At 35.5% G+C, this 16,905-nt stretch overlaps 1 protein-coding gene across 2 annotated transcripts in view; it reads left to right on the top strand.

Annotated features, from left to right (window-relative positions):
• LOC149792358 (uncharacterized) overlaps positions 1–16,905 on the top strand; it is a 43,622-nt gene that overhangs the window by 13,985 nt on the left and 12,732 nt on the right. For both annotated transcript variants that reach the window (XM_089970935.1, XM_089970934.1), the window contains one exon: positions 7,649–7,778. In XM_089970935.1, the coding sequence (XP_089827061.1) occupies positions 7,649–7,778 (130 nt within the window). The remainder of the gene's footprint in view (positions 1–7,648; positions 7,779–16,905) is intronic.

Here is a 16,905-nt window from a genome sequence, read left to right as displayed (position 1 = left end):
TATAGCGGTAATCTGCGTTCATATAAGAAAGGTTTGTAATTCATTACATGGTAGTTCATATGTCATGCTATATATTGGCTGAAGGTGTATGGAGTTCAGGACGATCTTAACAAATGATACACCCCGTTAAACATGTAATTCACAACATATGATTACGTCATAAAACCAGTCAGAGTAGCTATGCGCCAATCAAAACTCTACTTTGATGTCATGTTAGGTACGATAAAAGTTGCCTAATTTGGACTGGCAATATAGACTGGTAGCTAGAAAATCTGTCTCCCGACAGGCTACTCAGTAACATTATTCAACAACAGTGAATTTATTCCCGCAACGTACAGTTTGGAAACTCACCCTTGAACTTCAGTGATTGGTTGGTAGATTATCAAGGTAAATACACTATGCTTTCAAAGTATTTTGTAAATAAACAACGTAGAAACAAACATTTCAGATAGTCTATGTACACAAACACTTTGACAGTATAACGTATCTGCCTGAAGAGCATTCATATTGATGATGCGAAAGAGAAAGTGTCTGTTCCGAATTCTCGGAATCAGTATATTGAGAATTTCGTTTCGTTACAAACATTTGGTGACTTTTGTGTAATATTTTCGCATTGTTGGGGTGGGTGGATCCAAGAACATCAGAAATGATCTTTTGATGAGGTCACATGACTAATGAACTTCTTCTCGTCAAAGAACATGTAGACTGCGAGATTTGGGTTGTCATGTGACTGGCAATGCAAATTTAGATTAGATTACCAGGTCCAGTCTCATCAATGCTGTAGTTCCCGCTCATCTGTTAATGAATGCAAGTAATAAGGAATCATATATTTGTAATTTTCTGAGAAGATAAATAATTTTACGATAAATCGATTTATTACAAGCAGAGCTTGGTGTAAGATCGTTTAAGTTTGCTAAGTCATGTAGCTGGGTGCTACCCTAAGACGACACATCTCGTTTAAGTTTGCTATGCCCTATAGCTAGATGCTACCCTAAGACGACACATCTCGTTTAAGTTTGCTATGCCCTGTAGCTGGATGCTACCCTAAGACGACACAGCTCGTTTAAGTTTGCTATGCCCTGTAGCTGGGTGCTACCCAAGACGACACAGCTCGTTTAAGTTTGCTATGCCCTGTAGCTGGGCGCTACCCTAAGACGACACAGCTCGTTTAAGTTTGTTATGCCCTGTAGCAGGGTGCTATCCTAAGACGACACAGCTCGTTTAAGTTTGCTATGCCCCGTAGCAGGGTGCTACCCTAAGACGACACAGCTCGTTTAAGTTTGCTATGCCCTGTAGCTGGGTGCTACCCTAAGACGAAACAGGTCGTTTAAGTTTGCTATGCCCTGTAGCTGGGTCGGCTTCTGCTAATTCCAACTTTTCAATATGCACTCTGACCATATACCCCAACATACATGTAAAAAAAAATTCTAAAATAAGATATAGTCAAAGGAAACTATGGCTACGCTTGTATTATTGCCGGTAGAGTACATTTCAGTGGTGAGGATGGAACGAGTTTAAAACGTATATCAGTTATTTTCACACTAAGGAATATTTTGAACGCATTGTTCAGGCTCTGATGGACTTGAATATAACGAGCTTTCAGTGTGATTCAGCAGACTTCAACGACATACCTTTTCTACCTGTAATTTCACTTAGTACAATCTAATTAATCTATATGATGATATGACAGCGACCTCTTACGGGTCATTTTCTGGTGACGTTTGAATTAGTTAATGGAGATGCAGCTTTTAGACATCTGAAAGTGAATCAAATCGTTTGGCACACTTTGATGATTTAACTCTACTGCTCAGTGTCCCTAACGCGAAGATAGAAGACTTCATCTGATTGACTGATAAAATTAGCGATTATGGTAATAACATAGGTCACCAAAATATGACCCTAAGCAGTCATTGTCAGATATTCACGTATAACAGTGGAAATCAGATTTTCTTCAGACTGTACTTAGTATTTACTCATTTAATAAAGGAAATAATATGCACCCATTGTTTTTATAGTTTTCCTATGTTAGTACCTAATCATCCATAAACATGCATTAAAAGTGTTAAAAGTAAATTTGACAGAAAACTATACGAGTTACAATTTCTACAGTGAACATGGAACATGATAAATAAGTCATGGTAATCTGACCAGAGACTGTCTTACTTAAACATGAGCGTAGAACACGTAATTCATTAATTGTTAAGTTTTAACTTTGGTTGCTATGAAACACCGCTTTTCAAAATCTTGTTACAAGCTGATCGTACAGGAGGACTCTTAAAATGGACTTTAATGTTATTATTACGTTTACAACTTGAACATGCTAAATAAAATCATAATATTATATTCACTGTATTGGATGCATGGCTTAAACGTGTCTTAGTCATGCAGCAGTGACCAAGATATAGACCCTGCCACGGAGGTATAGCTCTACTAAGTGGAACATTAGAAGTAAGGTGCAAACGCGGTTTACTACAGGTGACAAGGACAATAACTATGTTTAGTTTAAAATATAGCAAACATAATAGCTTTACATTTTCATATATTCGGCCATGAACAGTAATACTGTGGTAATCAGTTTCTTCTCAGTTCCTTATAAAATGGAAAAACAAACACATAACTGTATTCGTCTTCAATATCTCTTATATTTTACCTGTTACGTAGCCGCTCAGGACGCAAGGTGTCCGAGTGGTATAAAGCGCTCGCCTTTACCGGTTACTAACATCTCACCGCCGTCAGCATGGGTGTGAGTCTCGGGATCAGCAAATGTGGGTATGTGGGTCGATGGTTCTTACCTGGGTTTTCCATGGGTTCTTACTTCTGCATTTATATTGGTAGCCATGTGTAGCATATTTTATGTATCTTATTCTGATAAACCATAACATCAGAAATATCGTAGCCTCTCGTTCCTAGGTAACGATTTATTTATACATTAAAGTTATACAATACTGCTCTAAATCTACTTGGTGCATCCAAATACTCTTCAAATGAGCATTATGCGTGTTATGTATTTTTAATTTAATTGTTTTGTTTGTTAGTTTTATTTTTTTAAATATTCCATTACATGCTATTGTAATGTAATGTTGTTGATTGGATTTGATATTGTCTAGAATAGAGTTAAGTTATGTTTGACCTGACTGATTTCTTTTTAATTTTCGATGGAAACAATTAATAATAGAAACATTTTATCTTGTTGGTGATCTTGTTTCAAAATCAGTGACAGTTTTAGTAAACAACTTTTAAATTTTTTATTCATCCTTCTCAAAGTAAGAATCATTAAGTTGAGTCAAGGTCGTACATGGACTACGTGACGTCAAGCATGTGTTAATTGATAAACAGACCTCTACTTTTTCCAGAACGACGAACTCTTGACCCCCATCCGTGAATCTGCTTTGCGTTTTAGTTAGTCTTATAACTGATGTTATGATATGAGTTCTATCAGTCGTACCTTACTTAACACTTGAGACGTCAAGTTGTTTTTTACTGTGTCCAGTGTGGGCTGGGTTGTTATTTTTCTTCATATTATTGAATTTCAAATGATATTTTCCCTGGAAATACAAAAGTGCTCTGATAATTCTTGGACAAAGACATTTACTGGAATTTATACGGAACAATATTTTCTGTGATTCAACAAGAAACTGTTGACACATCAGTACAACGCTGACTATTACACATGTCATTGCCTTCTATTTTGGATTTTCATCGGGATTTGAACTGTTATTCACTTAGGACTTTTCATTGATAGGACTTGTGTTTTAATTCTTGGATTATTTTTGGAATTTAATTCGTAAAACCGTAAGTTCTTTTTTCTTATCTTTTGCACTTTTTATTCTAGGTAAATAAATTATTTGTTAACTTTTACAAAGCTTGTTGTCTTCACTCTTTTCTGTTACATTTTTTAAGAGTATAGACTCGTAACAAGTACTTTCAAATGAGCATTATGTATTATATCTATAAAATGTTCAAATGGTCATTATGTATTACGTCAAATACTCTTCAACTGGGCTTTATATATTACATCCAAGTACTCTTCAAATGGGCATTATATATTACATCCAAGTACTCTTCAAATGGGCATTATATATTACATCCAAGTACTCTTCAAATGAGCATTATATATTACATCTGAGTACTCTTCAAATGGGCATTATATATTACATCCAAGTACTCTTCAAATGAGCATTATGTATTACATCCAAGTACTCTTCAAATGAGCACTATGTATTACATCTATAAACTGTTCAAATGGTCATTATGTATTACGTCAAATACTCTTCAACTGGGCTTTATATATTACATCCAAGTACTCTTCAAATGAGCATTATATATTACATCCAAGTACTCTTCAAATGGGCATTATATATTACATCCAAGTACTCTTCAACTGGGCATTATATATTACATCCAAGTACTCTTCAAATGAGCATTATATATTACATCTGAGTACTCTTCAAATGGGCATTATATATTACATCCAAGTACTCTTCAAATGAGCATTATGTATTACATCCAAGTACTCTTCAAATGAGCACTATGTATTACATCTATAAACTGTTCAAATGGTCATTATGTATTACGTCAAATACTCTTCAACTGGGCTTTATATATTACATCCAAGTACTCTTCAAATGAGCATTATATATTACATCCAAGTACTCTTCAAATGGGCATTATATATTACATCCAAGTACTCTTCAACTGGGCTTTATATATTACATCCAAGTACTCTTCAAATGAGCATTATATATTACATCCAAGTACTCTTCAAATGGGCATTATATATTACATCCAAGTACTCTTCAAATGAGCATTATATATTACATCCAAGTACTCTTCAAATGGGCATTATATATTACATCCAAGTACTCTTCAACTGGGCTTTATATATTACATCCAAGTACTCTTCAAATGGGCATTATATATTACATCCAAGTACTCTTCAAATGGGCATTATATATTACATCCAAGTACTCTTCAAATGGGCATTATATATTACATCCAAGTACTCTTCAAATGAGCATTATATATTACATCTGAGTACTCTTCAAATGGGCATTATATATTACATCCAAGTACTCTTCAAATGAGCATTATATATTACATCTGAGTACTCTTCAAATGGGCATTGTATATTACATCCAAGTACTCTTCAAATGAGCATTATGTATTACATCCAAGTACTCTTCAAATGAGCACTATGTATTACATCCAAATACCCTACAAATGAGCATTATGTATTACACCCAAATACTTTTCAAATGAGCATTATGTACTACGTCCTATTACTTTTCAAACGGGCAATATATATTACATCCAAATACTCTTCAAATGGGCATTATAGATTACATCCTATTACTTTTCAAATGGGCTTTATGTATTACATCCAAGTACTCTTCAAATGAGCATTATATATTACATCCAAATACCCTTCAAATGGGCATTGTATATTACATCCAAGTACTCTTCAAATGAGCATTATATATTACATCCAAGTACTCTTCAAATGGGCATTATATATTACATCTGAGTACTCTTCAAATGGGCATCATGCATTACATTTAAATACTCTTCAAATGGGCATCATGTAATTACATCCAAATATTCTTTAAATGGGCGTTATCTGTTACATCCAAGTACTCTTCAAACGAGCACTATATATTACATACAAATACTCTTCAAATTATAAATGTTCTTTATACAAGAAATACTCTTGTTTGATGAGCTCACGCAGGATATCCACTTTTGCTCATACTGATCTAGAACACTATGTTAAAACACTATGTCATGTTTTACTTAATGGATCCACAATATCAAACCGACTGGTCCATACGTCAGAAAATCATAGATCAGCTAACAAACTTTATACTTGAAATGCTTAATGTTACCCATTAAAATAGTTATCGTTATTAGCATCGCATTTAACATATTAAAAGCTCTCATAATCAAACTGTCTCTATTACCGATGATCAAAGGCGTATTTTTCTATTTTCCGACAATCGGAATCTCACCAGTTCACCACAGGTAATACGCACATCAATATATTTCTTCCACGCCTAATAATCGTCCGCAAACTTTTGTATGAATTTGTTCATAATCTGTCCCCGGGTGGAAAACCCATGTCTCTGGTCCATAATTAATGATGAATGCAACAAGAGTTTACATTTTTTCCTTACAGACAGAATTCTGTATTCCAATAATTTGAGTAAATAAAAAAGCACAAATTTCAGTTGAATATTAAAGTAGTGTTGTGTTTGTAGCAGTGCCGGATTTCCCATTAAGCACACTAAGCACGTGCTTAGGGCACCAGCCCAACAGGGTCACCAGAAAAAATTCAAAATGAGTGTTGATGATAAAAGTGAATGAAATATGTATGACCATTTCGATCTTCATGTTTCGGAATGATGGTAACACTGGTATTTTCCCACCTCTTTAGCTATTAATATTGTTTTGTTTTTGTTGTTGTTGCTAGCCTTAGGATTTTCTAACATATGTTTTTAGGAAGAGGAGGGGGACACTATAATATTTCCGTGCTTAGGGACCTGGAAGGCCATAATCCGGCACTGGTTTGTAGCCATGCACCATATTTTTAGAAATGGAAATAGAAAACCGTTTGAACGAATAGAAACCATATTTGAATAAATGGAAACCATATTTAAACACAATGGGAACTAGGTACTTTAACAAATAAAACAAAAATCACTTGTAATACTAATATAATTTTATTTTTGTTCATTTCATAAGGAATTGAGAAGGAATGATTTACCACGATATTTTTGTTCGTGACCTAGTTTATAAAAATGTAAAGCTATTATGTCTGCAATATTTAAAACTCAATAGAATTATGTTACTTGTCACTTGTAGTAAAACACGTTTGACTAGTTACGTCTGACCTATTTATGATGTTCCACTTCATAGTGCTATACATCCATGTCAGGGCGTATATATTGGTCCCCGCTGCGTGACCAAGAGACGTTTTGGACATGCATCCAATAGAGTGATGTGGCCAACTGTGATCTCAATACATTTGCATGGTCATCACAGCATGTTTTGTAGGCGAGACAAAAATAATAATATCATTGAAACATTCAAATTAATACAAATATTCTTTTGTGACAGTGTAGTAATCCCTAAAGTACTAAAGAAATCTTAACTAGCCATGCAATTCGTAAGATTTAACAAGACATTAATATAAGTAACACCGATTTTATCTTAAGAGAATGTTAAAGATGAGTTCACAACGATAAAAAATTACAAAATTCTAAAGTATATGAAACATATTGGGATTTTTTTTGTTTTTTGCGCACTTGATGTTACGCATTTCTGGGTTGTGACTCTTTACATGCACACGATACCAAAACTTCGGTTAAGGCCCCCCAAAAGTATATGTGTTGCCTCTTGCATTGGTTTTAAAATGACTGTAGTTATATATGTGTGTGTGTGATTTTTTAAATATTTTTTATTTATTTATTTATTTATTTATTTATTTATTTATTTATAATGGCGAAAAAGTGCTAGGGTCGGCCATGAGAAACCGATTTGAAATATACTTTTTGGGGCCTAACTGGATCCGTACATTAATCGGTGTTCTGTTTTATGTGGGTTTTGTTTCGTTTTGTACTCTTTGTTTTGCTTGTTTTCTCTTTCATTACAGAAAAAAAACAGTATACCGTAACAGAGGACGGCCTTTTGGAACTTGAAGATCTTATTGTAGGAGCGATTGGGATTTGGGCTTTAATATCTTTGTTTGTAATTGTGCACTGCGTTCGCGTTAGTCGTCGAAGGTAAGAACTGCATAAACTAACTGCCATTTTCCATCAGAAAGTTGTCACCTGGAACATTTGCTTTTTTCTTGTCTGGGGAAGTGTGTGTGTGTGTGTGTGTGTGCGTGTGTGCGTGTGTGAGAGAGAGAGACTTGGATTTTTAACGTAGCTTTAACAATTATTCTGTCATATCGAAATGATGTCTGCAGTGTTTCAGTTTATAGTGATGCTTAGCACTGGGGCATCATGTCGCAGACATGTAGCATGATGTCCCACCCAGTCACGTTATCCTGACACCAGGCCGACCAGTCCTAACACTAACCTCTTAATGCTGAGCGCCAAGCGAGGCAGCTGTTAGTACCATTTTTGTAAGTCTTTGGTATGACTCGGACGGGGAACGAACTCACGACCTCCCGCATCCGAGGAGGACGCTCTAACCACTAAGCCACCGGAGCGGTTCCGGGGAAATGAAGATATACCTCTCTCAGCATATGTGGACGTCAATTTCCTGATCTATTTTACTAAAACTTTAGTCAGTATTTAGCGCTGTTACTCCATCTAATATACACATGGCATGATGATCCTTTTTTCCATATATGTTACATGTTCGCACAGTTAAAAGAGCTGTGTGAAACTTTCCCAATATATAACAAAACTAGCAAACAAATAAATAATAACAGCAACACATTTACGAATATATGGATGGAATTGATTGTTTTGAAGCGTGGTTTCATTTATATTATTATTTCTTAATTATTTTTCTGTAAACTTTGGATCTTAACTAAACGAAGAAAAATAGCGTTTAGAAATATTACTAGATCTAATTTTTAACTTTGCATTGTTAGCTCGTCTGGCCAATACACCAATTAAATGACGTATGGTATTGCCAAAGTCTCCATGGCTACAATGCATACTTGTTACGTTTCTGATGCAAGGTTGTTGTTGTTGAGTTTAATTATAGTGGCGTGCGCACAATTGTGCATGTGCCACTTTTTTTTGACTGCACCGCAGCCTGCTAGTTGTTCCTGGGGAAGGGGATGGTGCCACTTCCCCCAGATTTTTATATATTCAAGGAACCCAGATAGTTTGGCCTCAGTCTGTGGGTCCATAAAAGTCCCTACAGTTGAATGGTTGGCTGTCATTAGTGGGAAGGAGAGCTCGGGAACGGTCCTGCTTGCTTTACATCGCTGGTTTCTTGTTGCATTTGCCTGGTGTTTCTTACGATTTTTTTTTTCGATTTTGTTTCTTCTTCAAAATGTTCTAAAAGGAGGGGGGATGTTCTATGCTGTTTATAGAGGTTCTTAGTAGAAATCATGTATGAAGAGAGATTTTCAAGGTTATTATGGTACTACTAGTCGAGGTGTTTTGGGTGTGTTTCCTACGTTATGTTATTTATAAGTTTTTAGATATTACCTGTTTAAGTTATTTATTAATTAATGTTTTTAGAGACTGAATGTTATTTATGCTTTATTTAGCAAGAGTCCGGAGTCCTAGCCGATTGTGGCAGTTTGTAGTTATGTCGAGCTTTGCTGTATCATGCCGCAGATATATGCAAGGTTGATTAACTCTGGTATTGGGGCATTTACTGCCATGAACACGTACGAGGTCGAGACTGAGCGATATTATCGCATATTATTGATTTAATATGGAATCTGATTAGCTAACGGAGTTGATGCTAGCTAGCCAGATTGTGTACAGTTTATATTTTGTAACATTGTGCCTTCATTTAATGAAGTGTGTGTGTGTGTGTGCGTGCGTGTGTGCGTGCGTGTGTGTGTGTGTGTGTGTGTGTGTTGGATTTTTAACGTAGCTTTAACAGTTTGAGTCCTATCGCTACGTCGACTGCAGTGTGGCAGTTTGTAGTTATGTCGAGCTTTGCTGTATCATGCCGCAGACATATGGCTTTATGTCCCACCCAGTCACATTAAACTGACACCAGGCCGACAAATCCTAACACTAACCTCGTAATGCTCAGCGCCAAGTGAGGCAGCTGTTAGTATCATTTTGTATAAGTCGTTGATATGACTCAACATGGATTCGAACCCGCGACATCCCGCATCCGGAGCGGTCCCATTTAATGAAAAGAATGATAAGTAATATTGAATTGGCTTTTCCTACATACAGTATAAAATTATTAACTACTTACCGATTACAAATATGTAAACGAGTAATATATATATATATATATATATATATATATATATATATATATATATATATATATATATATATATATATATATATATATATATATATATATAGATACATAGATAGATACATAGATAGATACATACATACATACATCTAATATCGAGTGTATGCTTTGTCTCCCAGCTGGTTTAGCTACGCCTGATATTGATGGCTTGATTTGTCTCTTGGCTTGCTTAGCTACATCTAATATTGCAAGGTGCTTTGTCTCTCAGCATGCTTAGCTGGATCTAATAATGAGGGGTTCATTTGTCTCTTGGCTTGCTTAGCTAAAACTAATATTGAGGGGATGCTTTGTCTCTCAGATTGTTTAGCTTAATCTGATGCTGAGGGTTAGTTTATATCTAAGCTTGCTTAGCTACATCTAATATTGAGGGGTTGCTTTGTCTCTCATGTTGCTAAGCTACATCTGATACTGAGGGAATGCTTTGTCTCTCAGCTTGTTTACCTACATCTGATATTGAAGGGATCCTTTGTCTCAGCTTGTTTACCTATATCTGATGTTAAATGTTGCTTTGCCTCTCGGCTTGCTTACCTACATCTGATATCGAGGATATGTTTGTGTCAGCTTGCTTACCATCATGTGATAATGAAGAAATCGTTTGTCTCAGCTTGCCTAATTGCATCTGATATTGATGGGTTGCTTCATCTCAGCTTGCTTACCTACATCTGATTTTGAAGAGATGCTTCATCTCAGCTTGCTTACCTACATCTGATCTTGAAGAGATGTTTCATCTCAGCTTGCTTACCTACATCTGATCTTCAAGGGATGCTTCATCTCAGCTTGCTTACCTACAACTGATCTTGAAGAGATGTTTCATCTCAGCTTGCTTACCTACGTCTGATATTGAAGGGATGCTTCATCTCAGCTTGCTTACCTACATGTGATCTTGAAGAAATGCTTCATCTCAGCTTGCTTACCTACATCTGATCTTGAAGAAATGCTTCATCTCAGCTTGCTTACCTACATCTGATCTTGAAGAAATGCTTTATCTCAGCTTGCTTACCTACGTCTGATATTGAAGGGATCCTTTGTCTCAGCTTGTTTACCTACATCTGATGTTAAATGTTGCTTTGCCTTTCGGCTTGCTTAGATGCATCTGTTGTTGATGGGATGCTTTGCCTCTCGGCTTGCTTAGTACATCTAATATTGAGAGGATGCTTTGTCTCTAGGCTTGATAACATTTAATGTTCAGTATTGATTTGCCGTTCAGGTTGCTTAGCTACATTAGATATTGAAGGGATGTTTTGTCTCAGCTTGCTTACCTACATCTGATATGGAGGAGATGATTCGTCTCAGTTTGCTGGCCTATATCTAATAAATAATAGAGAGCTTGTAAAATGTGGGATTCATTGTCAACAGTTCCTATTTTTATCAACAAGCTCTATTTCTTATAAGTACCATGCCTTTCACAGGTTGTCATTTACAGTGTATGCTGCGATTTATTTTCTTTGAGCTGAGATGTTTCCTTTCCTTTCGTCTCAAGATAATTATGTTCTTTCAAATAATATCATGCATACAATATGGAGATGTTTTTGCTATAAATCAGAGCAAGATATTTGCTTCAGCTATTAACAGACGAAAATTTGAAGAAAAAAAAGTGTTTGGTCTCTGCTCATGAACATTACATTGTTGGTCCCTAATATAATGACGGTATACCACTGTAGCTATTGCGGTAAGTTCAGATATACCGCGGTACTAGCATTTCCATTGTACCCCCATTTTATTTTACTACTTCGGTATACCGCGGTACAAGTGTTTTCGTTGTACCCCCCCCCCCCCATTCTATTATACTACTGTGGTATACCGCGGTACAAGCTTTCTCGTTTAATCCATCTAAAGACTGCTCTGTGACATACATACATTGTTATGTCATGATGCATTACACAGGACATGAATAATATACTAAATACATGCGGAAAAATCGAATTTTAATGATATAAAAATTGTATATGATAACTTTTTAAGGGAATCACTGAACGAAACTAACGTGACCTATCCCCTAGAGCGGAAACTAATACATAACAAACTCTCCGGTAAAACGTTATCTAAGATGATTACTCAGCTAATGGGGAATGTTTAATTTATTACATATTTACAAGTATAATTTTTGGTTCTCTGACAAGAGTCAAACTATGTAGGTCATGGGGGTGACTTAGAGTGCAAAAAAGGCTTCGTTGCAAGTGTATAAGCGCTGATTTTTTTCATCCAGTTTTCATGAAAGTTCAGAAAGTCGTTGAATATATTCTGTCAATCTCCTTTACTGACGATACGTAGAAGCATGAATATTTTAATGAAATAGCAATTGTGGCCAAAGGAAAAGTTTTTTCGTCAAATTCTAGTAATCGGTTTGGTAAAGACAGCATAATGCCAATATCACTGGTCAACAGTGAAATCATTACTGACTTGAAAAGGCCCTAATCTGTAGTATTTTGGTGTGCCGAACACGAATATAACCGTGAAAAATTTGTATTGGCTCTCGTTTTGAAGATATTCATATACCTCATTTTCTATGTTTCACTGTGTAAATTTCTCCAGTAGGACTGCAGCAACATCCGGAATAATGATGTAACATTGCATAATACCATCATGCTCACATCATCCACAGTTGATTGCATCATTTTCTGATGCAATGCAATACTAATGCCATGCGGCTGCTGAAGTAAGTTGACGTCAGCAGTGTACTATACATGTGTAGGCCTATTATACTAATGCCAGGCGGCTGCTGAAGCTGACGTAAGCAGTGTACTATATAAAGCCCAATCAGATAGGTTCAGCATTTAAAATATTTTAGACGTTGTGCGAGACAGTTCAAGCTACTGTTACATAAAACTTATTATTTTATCCATTTACGTACAATAAAGAACAGTAATGCCTCGAAAGTGTGTTAATACCGCGGACAATTTTTGCTATATTTGTGGGGAAGTGACATTTGCCAACCAGAAGAAAAGTATCAATTCTCAAGTGAAGAAGGCATATCATCTTTACTTCGGATGCAAGGTTGGTGACCAAGACAAGCCTTGGGCTCCGCATATATGCTGTGCTACATGTACAACACAGCTTTCACAGTGGTTGAATTGCAAAAGGTCATCAATGCCGTTTGCAGTCCCAATGGTGTGGAGAGAGCCAAGCAACCACCTAAATGACTGTTACTTCTGCTTGGTTCCTCCTCTTTCCGGCGGAATAACGAAGCGAAAGAAGTCGAGAATAGTCTACCCAAACATTCCGTCTGCATTGAGACCAGTTCCACATGGTGAGGGACTTCCTATTCCAGAACCTCCAGCAGAATATTCTCTTGATTCATCTGACGAAGACAAAGGTGAGTCGACCTGTTCTTCTCCTGGTCCATCAGCATGCAGTGATCCAGATTTTCACTGTGGTGCATCATCAACCCCACACAGAATAACACAGGAAGAACTAAATGACCTGATTCGTGATTTGGACTTATCAAAGAACAAGGCAGAATTGCTAGGATCAAGACTCCAACAATGGAATCTTCTAGAAGAAGATGTCACAATTACTGCATATCGAAAGCGCCACCAGCAATTGGAGCCTTTCTTCAGAAAGGAAAGTAATCTGATATTCTGTTCCGATATTGAGGGCATCATGAATGTTTTAAAAATCACTCATGACCCACAAGAATGGAGACTATTTGTGGACTCTTCGAAACTGAGTCTCAAGGCTGTGCTTTTGCACAATGGAAACATTCTTCCATCTATTCCAGTAGCGTATGCTGTCCACATGAAAGAGACATACGATAACTTAAGGCAGCTACTGAATTCCATTGAGTATAACAAGTACAGCTGGCACCTCTGTGGTGATTTGAAGGTAGTTGCCCTTTTAATGGGACTGCAGCAAGGATATACAAAATACATGTGTTTCTTATGCGAGTGGGATAGCCGAGCAAGGGAAATGCACTACATGAGGAAGGAATGGACTCACAGGCAGAATGTAGCCATTGGAGAGAAGAATATCCAACACCCAGCTCTGGTTGAGGCTCAGAAAATCTTGCTACTAGGTTTGATGAAGAACTTCGTGAAAGCCATTGACCGGACTTTGCCAGCATTCCGATACCTGCATGAAAAATTCCCTCGACTCAGCGAAGCAAAGATTAAAGAGGGAGTTTTTGTGGGTCCTCAGATTCGAGAGCTTTTCAAAGATGACCGGTTCAACAACTTGCTGGAAGGTGACGCGAAACAAGCATGGAATGCTTTTCGCCTAGTTTCTACAAACTTCCTCGGAAATGTTAGGGCAGAAAACTATAAGGAACTAGTAGAAGACATGTTGATGAAGTATAAGAAACTTGGCTGCAATATGTCTCTAAAGATTCACTTCCTTCATTCCCATTTGGATTTCTTTCCTAGCAACTGTGGTATTGTTAGTGATGAACACGGCGAACGTTTTCATCAAGATATCGCAACAATGGAACAAAGATACCAGGGAAAATGGTCCACTACAATGCTGGCTGACTACTGCTGGACACTCCTCAGAGATGCTCCCGAACAGCTGTACAAGAGACAGGCGAAGAAATCTAAGATGTAGTCAATGACTTGATTTTTTATAGGTAGGCTATTACAGTTGACCTTTTACTATTGGAATGCATTTCGTTATGTAAACATTAATTTCTTGCAGATTACAAAAAAACTAGAGCCAATTTTGCAATTTGACTGTCATATTCGTGTTCAGCACATAAAAATTGATAAGAATTGACTAATTTTATTTCAGTAACATGACTTTTGTAAAAATTTGTTGTCCAGTGTATTCGGCTTTATCATACAACGCTATGAAAATCTGAGAGATTTGTTGCCTTTTCGACTTTAATATTTAATACTATATCATAATTATCATATATCATTCTCTGAGAGAACGTTTTCTTCTTCACAGGATTCTAAGATAGTAATGTGTACAGAGGGGTGATAAAATGTATGTATGTGTGTGTGTATATATATATATATATATATATATATATATATATATATATATATATATATATATATATATATATATATATATATATATATTCACGTGTTTAGGCTCTAATAAACAGTAACAAGAAAAAAGTGAAGACAACAAGTTTTGTACAATTTAACAAATAATGTATTTCCCTAGAAAAACAAGGTAAAATTTATGAAAAGAACTTACGGTTTTAAGAATCAAATCCAAAACTAATCCAAGAATAATCCAAAAATTAGAAATTAGAAACCCTAGTAATAAAATGTTCTAATAAATTTTAGTTCAAGTCCCGACGAAAATCCAAAATGAAAGGCGATGACGGATACTGTAGCGAGTATGGTTTTGACGTGTCAAAGTGCTTTGTTCATCCACATAAATAATATTGTGGTGTTTGAATTCCGAATGAAATTTCAATAAATGTCTTTGTCCAAGAATTCTGTTTAACACTTAAATATTTCCAGGGAAAAGAATTAATCTCTTAGAGTCCAAATAATTTGAAGAAAAATTAAAATTAAAACAACAGAAAAACACCACCTTGACGTCAAAGTGTTTAAAAGCCCAACTGAAAATATTTCTCAATACATCACTAATAAATCTGACTACTGCACAATTCCGGTAAAACCCGAATTTCGAAATAGAGGCTGTTCACATGTGTAAAGTCAAGAACACCCAGTACAGCTTCGATTCCACCCGAAAACCCCACACTAGGAATGAAAAAAAAAATAAAAAAAATTTGTTTACTTCAGCTGTTACTAATTTTGAATCAAGATCAGGAACTAGGTCAGCATTAAGATACCAAAGTTCTAAATTTAGGTGTTTACGAAAAAGCGGTCGGGTCAAACTAATTCTGGAAAATGTCAAATTCCAGTAAACAAACTTACATTACTATAACATATAATGGAATTATAAAAACCCTAACAATCAAACAATTAAATCAAATCTAATATAAATTAAATCAAATATATATATATTTTAAGACCTCAATTCGGTCTAGTTGCTCTTTCATTGAATTTTTATTGTCATAGTACTGGCGATGCTTGCCTTTCATCTTTGTCTTTTCTGCCAGTCTAGGAGGCATTTTATCTAGTAGTTGTGCTAATGATATTTCTGCCTCAGCATTGTGTTTGTCAAAAGTTACAGCTGATCATGCTGTTTTGTTTTCACTTAAACACCATCGATTTCAACGGCAGTTGTCTGCTATCAAAGAAAGAACATTATTTTTTATTTTTTATTTTAGATTGTATAATTTATCTTCGAGCTATATTTATTATTAGATAACTTGGGCATTTATCTGAATTATTTTTAAATTAATAAAATGAAAGAAATTTGAAGCAATTATTGACAATAAAAATCACACACTAAACATAAGCACATTAATAATGAAAACATACCATGTAGGGTGTGTAAAGTTCGTATTTCTTTATTTCTTTAAATTAAAATGAGCAATGCAATTCAGATAAATAATACTTCATTATTTTGAAATGAAACTAAATAGATCCTTTCTTATGGATAAATGAAAAATTGCAAACATCAGTACTGGTTGTAAAGTGATTTGTCATAAACCTATGTGGCAAACGTTATTTGTAAGGCATACGATCAAAGTCTACATCAAATAACGTTATTTGTAAGGCATACGATCAAAGTCTACATCAAATAACGTTATTTGTAAGGCATACGATCAAAGTCTACATCAAATAACGTTATTTGTAAGGCATACGATCAAAGTCTACATCAAATAACGTTATTTGTAAGGCATACGATCAAAGTCTACATCAAATAACGTTATTTGTAAGGCATACGATCAAAGTCTACATCAAATAACGTTATTTGTAAGGCATACGATCAAAGTCTACATCAAATAACGTTATTTGTAAGGCATACGATCAAAGTCTACATCAAAATATTCACATTATCAGGTAAATTTAATGATGTCAATTTTTTCATAAATACATCCAAAAAAATAAATAGAACACAGTTGTTATAGAA

The sequence above is a fragment of the Sinohyriopsis cumingii genome, chromosome 9 (genome assembly GCF_028554795.1).
Source record: "Sinohyriopsis cumingii isolate HCF-2022 chromosome 9, ASM2855479v2, whole genome shotgun sequence".
In the NCBI taxonomy this organism is placed as follows: Eukaryota; Metazoa; Mollusca; class Bivalvia; order Unionida; family Unionidae; genus Sinohyriopsis; species Sinohyriopsis cumingii.
This window is presented reverse-complemented; position numbering and strand designations above follow the sequence as displayed.